This window comes from Bos grunniens, chromosome 3, assembly GCF_055505025.1.
Source record: "Bos grunniens cultivar Pamir isolate PY7600 chromosome 3, Bosgru_T2T1.0, whole genome shotgun sequence".
NCBI classification, from domain to species: domain Eukaryota; kingdom Metazoa; phylum Chordata; class Mammalia; order Artiodactyla; family Bovidae; genus Bos; species Bos grunniens.
The window spans coordinates 78,101,284-78,113,422 of record NC_141167.1 but is presented as its reverse complement, the minus strand read 5'-3'; the positions used below and the strand labels follow the sequence as shown (position 1 = coordinate 78,113,422).

The window sequence follows — 12,139 nt, the reverse complement described above, 5'->3', positions numbered from 1 at the left end:
ATCACATTGATAACATAACTATGTAGAGAAAAGAGTAATTTCCATTAACTTTTGAACACTGTACTCTGACTACACTTTCTTAGTGGGCTATTATTCTAAGGACAGAGAACTGCAGAGATCTTAAATTTTATTTTGTATGTTTACCATTAGTAATACTGATATTGTAGTGCTGAAACATAAGCTATAAGTAAAGCATATAAGCAATTATGGGCTTCCCTGGTAGCTCAGCCGGTAAAGAATCTGTCTGCAATGCAGGGGACCCTGGTTCAATTCCTGGGTTGAAAACTCCCCTGGTGAAGGGAATGGCTACCCATTCCAGTATTCCTGCCTGGAGAATCCCATGAACAGAGGAACCCGAATGTCTATAGTCCATGGGGTCACAAAGAGTCGGACACAACTGAGTAACTAAGCACAGCATACAGCACAAGGAAATACATTTTTACTCAAAACCATTATTTGCACTGCAAGAGAAAAGAGAGGAAAATATAAAATAATAAAAAAGCCTGTAATGCTTAATTGTAAACATCAATTTGAATTTATGAATTCTTAAAAGTGTTATTTCCTAGCTATGCCCACTGAAATATGGCCCAGAAGCAAATGGGAGTTAAAATTTCATTTCCCCCGAAAAGGAATAGATATTCCCTAGGTTGGGAACATGACGAGTATGAGGCACGTCTGGGACATGTTATACCTGAAGAAAGGAAGAATTCAAAGACTAATGCGGTCAAGTCTAAAAGATACAGAAGCTAGTTTACAGTGACTTACACTGGCTACTGGCTCACAATAGGAACATCAAAAAGAACTATGATGTAACTGACTATAATACATTGAAGAACAAAAACATTGATTCTTGAAAAAAAGAGAGAGGACTTTGGGAAAAAGGAAGGAGGGAAAATAGTCTTTTTAAAATAGAGAACAAACTAATAAATGTAAAAGAAAATTAGAGAACTAAAAATTCTAAACCATCATTTTGCACCTCAATGTGATAAATGATTCAATTAAGATCATCAGTTGATGCTAGAGACATTAAATAAAAGGCTGTTAGAAAAAAGAACATTCTCATGGTGCCAAAATATTACCATAAAGAATACTATTACTAAAGGGAGAAAAATGACCTTTACAATGGAAAGATCTGTTAGTCATAATCTTAACTGAACAATTATCATCAATAATGAGACAATCCAGAATTGCTTGTCTTCTGATATGATACAATATAAAACCTATAAGATAATCCATGAAATGCTCTTTCAAAAAACATTTAACCTGAATTTAATCAAACCTATAGACTTCCAGTTCAAAGGAAATGCAAATAAAGAAAACAAATCAAGTATATAGACAGATGAAGGATAATGTCAAGTAATAGATTATTCAAAAAGTCACGACAGGGGAAAAAAAGCTATCAGGGTATGAGGAAGTCTCTTCCAGGCTAAAAGAGACAATCAAATAGAAAGTATGAACCTTAATTGAATAGATCACAAGAAAAACCCTATAAAAGTTCATTTTTGAGACAATTGGAAATATCTGAGTATGAATATAGATGGTACAATCAATTTAATATTTCTTAAGTGTGACAATGGGATTGAATTTAATTAGAAAAAATGTCCTTATTTTAGGAGTAAAGTGTCCTGATAATGCTAGTATGCAAAATGTTAATAATTGTTGAGTTCAGGTGGAAGGCAAATGGGCATACCATGATTTCAACTTTTATATACTCAAACATTATTTTTTAATGAGAAGTGGAGGAAAATTTCAGAGAAGGCAATGGCACCCCATTCCAGTACTCTTGCCTGGCAAATTCCATGGACGGAAGAGCCTGGTAGGCTGCAGTCCATGGGCTCACTAGGAGTGGGCTCACTAGGAGTCGGACACGACTGAGCGACTTCACTTTCACTTTCACGCGTTGGAGAAGGAAATGGCAACCCACTCCAGTGTTCTTGCCTGGAGAATCCCAGGGACAGGGGAGCCTGATGGGCTTCCGTCTATGGGGTCGCATAGAGTCGGCCACTACTGAATCGACTTAGCAGCAGCAGCAGAATGAAAATTTAAATAGGAAAAAAAAAAAGGTCTTTAACAATGCTTAGTTTGTGAGTGCCTAAAGATAACCCAGGGCTTCACTGGTGGCTCAGATGGTAAAGAATTTGCCTGCAATGCAGGATACCGGGGTTCAAAACCTAGTGGAGGTGATGGAATTCCAGTTGAGCTATTTAAAATCCTAAAACATGATGCTGTGAAAGTGCTGCACTCAGTATGTCAGCAAATTTAGAAAATAGCAGTGACCACAGGACTGGAAAAGGTCAGTTTTCATGCCAATCCCAAAGAAACACAATGCCAAAGAATGCTCAACTACCGTACATTTGCACTCATTTCACATGCTAAAAGGTTATACTCAAAATCCTTCAAGTTAGGATTCAGCAGTATGTGAAGTAAGAACTTTCAGATGTACAAGTTAGCTTTAGAAAAGGCAGAGAAACGAGATATCAAATTGCCAACATCCACTGGATCAGAGAAAGCAAGGAAATTCCACAAAAACTTCTGCTTCACTGACTAGTGACAGCCTGAAAGCCTTTGACTGTGGATCACAACAAATTGTGGAAAATTCCTAAAGAGATGGGAATACCAGACCACCTTATCTGCCTCCTGGGAAGCCTGTATGCTAGTTAAGAAGCAACAGTTAGAACCTTATATGGAACAACAGACTGGTTCAAAATTGGGAAAGGAGTAAGACAAGGCTGTATATTGTCACCCTACTTATTTAACTTATATGCAGAGTACATCGTGTGAAATGCTGTGCTGGATGAATCACAAACTGGAATCAAGATTGCCCAGAGAAATATCAACAACCTCAAATACGCAGTTGATACCACTCTAATGACAGAGGGGCTTCCCTGGTTAGAGTCTGCCTGGAACGCGGGAGACCCGGGTTTGATCCTTGGGTCGGGAAGATTCCCCTGGGGAAGGAAATGGCAACCCACTCCAGTACTCTTGCCTGGAGAATCCCATGGACGGAGGAGCCTGGTAGGCTACAGTCCATGGGGTCGCAAAGAGTCGGTCATGACTGAGCAACTTCACTTCACTTTAACGACAGAAAGCAAAGAGAAACTAAAGAGCCTCTTGATGAAAGTGAAAGAGGAGAGTGAAAAAGCTGTATTAAAACTCAACATTCAAAAAACTAAGATCATGGCATCTGGTCCCATCACTTCATGGCAAATAAAAGGTGAAAAGTGGAAGCAGTGACAGATTTTACTTTCTTGGGCTCCAAAATCACTGTGGCTGGTGATGCAGCCATGAAATTAAAATTTGCTTGCTCTTTTGAAGAAAAGCTATGACAAACCTAGACAGCATATTAAAAAGCAGACATCACTTTTCTGACAAAAGCCTGTATAGTCAAAGCTATGGTTTTTCCAGTAGTCATGTATGGATGTGAGAGTTGGACCATAAAGAAGGCTGAGTGCCAAAGAATTGATGCTTTTGAACTGTGGTGCTAGAGAAGACTCTTGAGAGTCCCTTGGACAGAAAGGAGATCAAACTAGTCAATTCTAAAGGAAATCAACCATGAATATTCACTGGAAGGACTGATGCTGAAACTTCTATACTTTGGCCACCTGATGCCAAGAGCCAACTCATTGGAAAAGACCCTGATGCTGGGAAAAGTGAAGTCGCTCAGTCATGTCTGACTCTTTGTGACCCAATACTGGGAAAGACTGAAGGCAAAAGAAGAGAGTGGCAGAGGATGAGATGGTTAGATAGCATCAGCATCACTGACTCAATGGACATGAATTTGAGCAAACTCCAGGAGATGGTGAAGGACAGGGAAGCCTGGTGCACTGTAGTCCACCAGGCTGCAGAGTTGGACATGACTTAGTAGTGACTGATGAACAACAAAAAGGTAATGGATACAAAGTAATGGAAATTTGGGGCATTGTGTGTGTGTGTATATATATATATATATATATATAGAGAGAGAGAGAGAGAGAGAGAGAGAGAGAGAGAGAGAGAGTTGTTGTTTAGTCAGTAAGTTATGTCCAACTCTTTTGCGACCCCATGGACTGCAGCCTACTAGGCTCTTCTGTCCATGGGATTCTTCAGGCAAGTATACTGGAGTGGGTTGCCATTTCTCTCTCCAGGAGATTTTCCCAACCCAGGGATCGGACCTGCTTCTCCTGCATTGACAGGCAGATTCTTAGGGAAGACTATAAAACATCCAAAGCAAGCTTGAGACTTAAAATTTTAGAATTCATAGCAGTATTTTAAAAGTCATAAAATGAAGCATAAACTCACTTGATTTTCTGTAATCCTATCATCACCCAAGAAACATTACTGTTGTTATAATATTTAAAATGTATTGAAGCACCTTGCATATATTAGAAAAAAGCGCTTAGTGTAATTTTTAATGGCTGTATTTACTATCCAAGCAGAATAAAGTAAAATGAAACATAATAAAACTTCAGCCTAAGGAGAAAACTTAAATCCCCAATTATTAGAAATTGTGTTTTTTTATATACAATGTCTTTTAAGAAACAGCAAACACATAAACCCACATCCACAGATTTTGTTTAAAATATATAAGTAAAGTCTGATTTAACACATTTAATTAAACCTTTTAATACTCTATGTTTAAAATATATCTTAACAAGAGTGCATTTTCAGATTACCCCAAAACACTGTAACAGCATTCATTATTCTTTTAAATCCTTAGTGAGTTTAATTTAAAAAAAAAGATGAAAGTGTATATCTCAGGTAAACTATTTTCAAAGGAATATCATTACTGTTCATTTTAAAGAAGTTATTTTAACATATCAGAGACCCTAAATAAGTAAACAGAAATAAATGCAAAAATGAAAAAACCTGGTTAGATCTAATGAGGTTTGATACTTAACACCAGTAAAGGATGACTGGAAATGTGGAGCTATCAGTTAACAGTGAAGGTCTATTATGAGCCATCCTAGCAATTGATACCAATTTTATTCTATGAACTCCTCCTCAGAGTAGTGATGCCTAATGGTAATTTAAAATTAGCTCAGGAAACACCCTTCTAGTTGCTAGATGGGATGCTGTTCAATTCAATTGCCAAAAAAGCCAATTAGATCTTAAAAATAAATATATAAATAAAATTAGCTCAAAACTGTACATAAATATACAGCATAGGTTAAAATTTACAAATTTTTAAATTTGTCTTTTAATTATCCCAACATTTAATAAAATTGTCATTAAACATCAGAACTGAAAACTAAATAAAAAATACAAGTGCTACTTAGTACTGTATCTGATTGTTTTTCTACCCTTTAGTCGTATGTTCAGAAGCATCTGACAAAATTTCTGAAATTAAAAATGACAATGTGTGTAAGTCTTTATGGGCTTCGCTGGTGGAGCTCATGGTAAAGAACCCACCTACCACTGCAGATGTAAGAGACACAGGTTCGATCGCTAGGTTGGGAGGAATGCTTGGAGGAGGGCATGGCAACCCACTCCAGTATTCTTGCCTGGAGAATCTCACGAACAGAGGAGCCTGGTAAGCTACAGTCCACAGGGTTGCAAGAGTCGGACATGACTGAAGAGACTTAGCATGCAGCATGCACAATCTCTATAAACAATTGTCATTGCTTGTGTCATTCTCATCAATTCAGAAAAATGTATATTAGTGATGAATGGTAAGGAATCTGGTCTTACCCCAAAAAAGTTCTGGCCTACATCCTCAGGAGGTCCCAGTAGGAGAAGTGTCTTTATTATTCATGTTGGGCTCCTCAAATTACATAAGCTAATTTATGCTAACATGAGACTCTGGTATCTGAGGTCTGCTAGTTCTCCAGGGAGGATCAGGGCTGGAGAGTGAGTTCAACTATGTGATCAAAGAATCAATCAAGCATGCCAAATAATAAAACTTTGGTAAAAATATGAAAACCAAAGCATGGGTGAATTTTCCCAGTTGGCAGTACTCTGCATGGAGTATCACAGATTTTAGCTTGGAGTATATACACAACATTGTCCAAGGCTTCACCAGGAATGGACAACTGGAAAGGATGACTAGAATTTAGACCCCTCCTTATCCTGTCCAGTGTTCTCTTCCTTTGTCTGGTTCTAATTTGTATCCTTTCTCTGGAATAACTATGATGGTGAATATAATAGCTTTCAGTGAGTTCTGTCTTTCCAGTGAATTATTGGACCTAGGTGAATTTGGGAAACCTCTGAATTTATAGTCACCAAGATGCTCTACAATAGTAGAATTTCAAATCTTCGGGATTTGAGGTCAGTTTATTTCCTCTGATATTTTCTCTTCTAGAATGTGTAGGTAATCAATCCTGCTTTGGAAAAAATTCTCTTTAAGAACAATAAAGACAATTATGATTACTAATACTGGTCACTATCTGAATCTGCCGAATAGCAGTGGTATCTATAAGATTTAGATTATGAAACATATTTGCATAGCATAGGATTCAAGAATTTTGATATACTTTCAATAGAAGTATTCCAATACAAATATAAAGATTTTCAGTTGGTGCTTCTCATGTAGTTAGAACTCCACACTTCCATTGCAGGAGGCATAGGTTTGATCCCTGGTTGGGGAACTAAGATCCTGCAAGCCATGCAACACAGCCAAAAAAATAAATTATGAAGAAAACATATACCAATTACTGTAATCTCTTAATTTTGACGCTATCAAAAGAGATAATTTGTTTAAAGCAAAAAGTTTTAGACTGTTATAATCATACAGGTAGAGAAATTCTAACTAGTTTAAATAAGATCCAGTCTTTCACGCTAGAGCAAAGTAAAAAGGAAGAGCACAGTAAAAAGGAAGGTAACCAGAGAGGTAGGAAAGGCCTCAGGGAGTCATTTTTGATATATGGAAAGACTAATTCATGGTTAAGTCAGACACAGGTGAATAGGAAAACAAGGAAATATAGCAAAAAATTTACATAGTTATGAAAATAATCTACTTTCAGAAATCTAGAGAATAGAAAATAACTGGATACCAAAAAATGACAAAGAGAAATTTATCAATTAAAAAGCCATTTAAACAAAAGACCAATTTATACATTCTTTTGAATTATGTCCATAAAAGATTTAAATATACAAATCACAACCCCAAACCCAAAAGAATCTTTTTAAACAAATGAAATACATATAATGACAAATTCGGAATCCAAGTCATTTAAAAAATATTTTAAAAATCACAGTAAATTATATCTTATAATAAGAAAAAAATCAAAATGAGAGTTATATACAATTGTTAAAGTTTCAAAAGTTCAATGATGGAGCAATGGTACCATAATTTCTTTAAATAAATTCTATTTTCTAATATTTATACAATATACCTATTTCAATATTCTGTTAGATAATGAATTTAAATAGCAAATGTTGAAACAATGAAAACATTGAATTATAGTTATTCTTCAAACATCCTAATTTTGCCTATGTGTCCAAAATTGTGAATTACAGTAATATCCTCAAGAAAAGCCAGGTATTTGGTAAAGCAAGGCACACAGGACCAGATTTTGATAAAGGTGCTTTTCCTTTGGTCCTATAAGTACTTTAAATATGCTACATATCTGGGAGATTCTTAAGATGACTTTCAATATAGCATAAATAACTTTTATAAACTTTTTATCATGTAGAGCATACATTCACATGTAATTAATTATAACAATGAATGCGTAAATACAATGAGTGATGCTAAACCCTGTTTTTAAATACAAAACTCAGATGAGTGACTATACAATGACAATGTTAAAGTTTAATAATCTGATATGTAGGAAAAGTTTATCAGTTCTTACAAATAGTCTTATACTAGGTCTACTAAGCACAAAGTCTATTAGTTTCCACTCAGATTCTGTCTCCTTGGAATATAGATTAAATCTCAAATCACCTTTCCTTCTATGAAACTGTGACATTCAATATAAATAGATGTAAACATTCAAGTTTTGCATGTCTAAACTACATTTTCCACTGTAAAAGTAGTCTACAACCTCTCTAAAAATCACTTATTAAAGAATTGGTAATATTACTGTGTTGATTACATCTATATATTGCATTTCAAGCTTTTCTTCCAAAATACCATAGTTTTAAAGTTTTATAGAACTATCAACTGGCACTCTTCTCCGATGCATTAGCACGTTTCTTTAAAATGAACAAAGTTGTTGACAGATAAATGTAAACTTTAAAAAGTATAAGAATTTAAATAATCAAGGAATCATCATTATAGAAGGTTGACATGATAAGGCTTTTGGAAGTCATCAAAACACACACCACACACAGAAGAAAATGGCATTATGTGTACATATGACGTGATCTAGGAAACGGGTCCACTGTTTCAAATATGGTTATTTCTTTATGAATCAAAAACTATAGACTATACAACCAATTCTCTATTCCAACCTACTAGAAAAGCAAAATATAAATTATGCTTGTCTAATAAAAGTTTGCTTTGAGAATATACTTTAGACTATTTTGCCCATTCTCCAAACTCTTGACTACATTTTATAAACTTTGGAGGGAATCTTGAAAATTGTGTTATTTTGGGGTACCTGAAAATATATTTCCACTATAACTAACATGTCTGATGTCCAATAATTTGCTTGTATCATTTTTTGAAGTGTTAAAATTGGGAGAGACTAAACTTGAATTCACAATTAATGATGAATGCATACCAGATTAATACATAAGTACCCAACACTTCAGTGTAAGCTGAACATAAATCTTTATATTTAGTCTTGAATTCTCTGCATTACAGGTTTTAGATTTCTCTTAGCATTAAGTAGTAAATGTAAATGTGAATGTTGTCAGAGTCTAAAAACACCATTCTCAAATTGTAGTAAAGTTATTTAATAAATACTCTAAAAAGTAGTCACTGAAAAATGTAAGTCAGAGTTCCAGAAAGTTTGCTTGGTACCATTTTGGAATTACCAGCAAATTAATGTAAAAATACTTTGTAATTTTAAGCATTTTAAAAAACTCTATATGGAATATATTAGGCCTGTGTCTTGTTGAGACTAGGTTTGTCTCAGCAAAGTAACACAGCCAGTCCTAATTAGCCGAGACTAGCCAACAGATTGTAACATAGTATTTTCAGCCAAATTTAAACAAAATTCATTAGAATTATATAAAAATATTTATTTTTTACAGTTTTTATACAATTAGAACAAGAGACTTTTTAAAAATACATAATGCATGAAGGAAAAAATAAAGTATAATACTTCTATACACAATAGGTAATTCTGTCTCTAGTCAACAATAAATTAAACCCCTATTTCAATTTTAGAAAGTAATTGTGCCCACCAATTCATTTGATCATTTCTGCTATATTTTCTCTCCCTGAACCATAACTCATGTAATTTGCAATCTCAACTCCAGTGCTAATCAAATGGAAAAGAAATGGAAAATAAACCACTACTATAAAGCAAAGTTGTGGCTCTTTCTTGGCAGCTTTTGTAAGGTCACAAAAAGGGAATTCAGAATTTGGTTGCCTCTCTGACATTTGATCAGAACATTCCTAGGAATGGTGGGTTTATGAGAGGCCTAGAAAGTTCTTCTGAACACTCTGAATTTATAGTTATAGTGCCATTTAAAGTATATCATGGCAATCTGGAATGTCTAAGTCATTCTGGTCTCAATTTATTCATGTCTATACTATTATATATTTGGTTGTTTTGTCATCAATTATAGATCAGTGAATAAAATGGTCATCTAAAAATGCTCTAGTTGTGTAGAGTATATGCTTTGATAGTTTAAAATTCTCCAAATGGAGACATTAGACAATAATTATTATTTTAAATTATTAAATGAGTATTTAACCCCTTTAAATTACATTTTAAAACTTTAATGGAAATTAACACAGAGAGAAATTTATTTTAAAGTAATAGTAAGGATTTATCCAATTTACAGAAAAGAAATACAATTAAGAGATAAAGAACAAAACTCCATTAATGTAAAAGTCACTGGCTACTATCTAGCACAGGAACAAATGGATTGCATTCAGCAGTTTCAAAGCACTAAAAAGATCTTAAAGTTTAGATGGACAAAACAGATGTGTATATTTCTTTATATTAAATTTAAGTATGAATTTTTTTCTCTGACAGATCAGACCCAGAAAGTTACTTTATCAACTTTTATGCATTTGAACATTTGCAACATATAGCAATCCTTTGTTTAGTAATCTTCTGTATAAATATAAAAATCTGAGATATGTGAAAATGGTTTTCAAATCATACTATTTCTTCACAGCTTTATAGATAATTATAATGTTCAAACTTTGAATATCCATGTTATTTGATATATCTGTACAGAAAGAATAAGATAAAAAACATTTAATAAAATTAAATATATATGATTTGCAAAATTGTTGTCTGACACTTGCTGTGTGCTGTTTCAAAGAGTGCATAGGATATTTCTGCAGCAATCAAAAACATAATATCTTTTAAAAAACTCAAATTTTAAATTTCCTCTAGTAATTATTCTAATCCCTGGAAATGTTCAAGTTTTGATTTTTAGATGCAATAGGCATTTTGTTACATATATGTATATTTTATCCTTAAACTTTTATATTTTCAAACCATTTGAACATTATGATCAGATTCAGCATGATGATTTTCTCTTAGAATCTGTAGAAGTCCTCTGTGCAGCATTAATGTTGAGATTCCCAGTGCACCACTGTGAAAAACCAGGTAAGTTACCACTATGCTTTAGTGGGATTTCCTGCAGGTTTGGGATCATAACCATATAGGAAAGTAGCTGTTATTACAAGGATGGCTCCAAGGAAAAAGACACTAAATAGATGAAGAAAAAATGAAGAAGAGAAAATCAGATTAAAAACAACACAAATTATATTTCTTTACTATAAAACACAAATATAATTTGGGAAAAAATGCTCCAGTAACATGGCTAACAAATACTAAGTGGCTACTAGGTTCCAGATATTCAGCTGGGTGTTTTACATGCATTATCTCATTTAGTTCTCAAACAACTTTATGAAGAAGGACTAGCATTGCCCTCATTTGTTAATATAAGAAGAAACAGGTTTAGAGAATTTAAATAATTGTCTTAAAGTCCCACAGCTTGAAGCAGAAAATGGGATTCAAACTTGGGTATGTCTGACTCTAGAGCCAAACCTGCACTTCCATCCACTGTGCTATATATACTGTAGTCTCCCAAAATAAGTATGTATAAAATGTTGTGTTTCATCTTTTTTTAAAACCTTTTTTAAAAACTGTAGTTAATTTATAATGTTTTGTTAGTTTGGGGTATACAGCAGTTATTCCGTTAGACATGTATGTGTATATAAAGTATTTCATTTTAGTATGCTTTTTGCCTATAATACATTGAAGACTAACAGATTTCAATTTTTTAACAAAATTTGAAAATATGCAGGGAAAACTGCACTCTTTTCAAACCAAAGTAAAGTTCAGTTTAAAGTCAAAGGTATTAATAAATAAAACTCAGGACTAATTTTTACAGTAGTAGTGTTAGTTGCTCATTCATGTCTGACCATTTGCAACCCCACAGACTGAAGCCCACCAGGCTCCTCTGTCCATGGTATTCTCCAGGCAAGAATACTGGAGTGGACTGCCATTCCCTTCTCTGGAGGATCTTCCCAACTCAGGGACTGAACCCGGGTCTCCTGCATTGCAAGCAGATTCTTTACTATCTGAGCTACAGGGAAGATCAGTTTTTATAGGATGCTTTAAAAAAGGAAATTAGATTAAGTGCAAGAAGACTTGTTTTTTTCTTCATCTATCCACATATATATAATATACCTTATTATAAACTAGAAATGAATAGAAACTGGTACTGGAACTTAAACTGAATATAAACTAGAATATCAATCTTAACTTTTAACGTGTATATTCTTTGAAGTGCTGTTACAGGGATATGAATTAGTCTTGTTTTTAAAGTTTTATTAACAGTTATGATTTAAAGGCCCTTCATAATACAGTCCTTGCAGTCTTATCTCCCACACTCCACCCAACCCCCTCCAGGGAACACAACATGCCTTTCGGGACACTGTCTTTGTAGATGTTATTCCTCTGCCTGCAATGTCCCTCCCAAGAAAACTGCTTATTGATAACAACTCAGGTCTAAAGTCTCTAAGACTAACTTCCCCAAGCAAAGTTACTCTATGGTGACACTTTATCACACTATAGTAAATAAT

The 12,139-nt window shown here is 34.2% G+C and overlaps 1 protein-coding gene across 7 annotated transcripts in view; it reads right to left on the bottom strand.

The window, feature by feature from the left end:
* Positions 1-6,975: 6,975 nt before the first annotated feature.
* SLC35A3 (solute carrier family 35 member A3) overlaps positions 6,976-12,139 on the bottom strand; it is a 46,441-nt gene continuing 41,277 nt past the window's right edge. For all 7 annotated transcript variants that reach the window (XM_086391429.1, XM_086391431.1, XM_086391435.1 and 4 more), the window contains one exon: positions 6,976-10,757. In XM_086391429.1, coding sequence (XP_086247555.1) covers positions 10,667-10,757 — 91 coding nt within the window. In that variant the 3' untranslated portion in view covers positions 6,976-10,666. The remainder of the gene's footprint in view (positions 10,758-12,139) is intronic.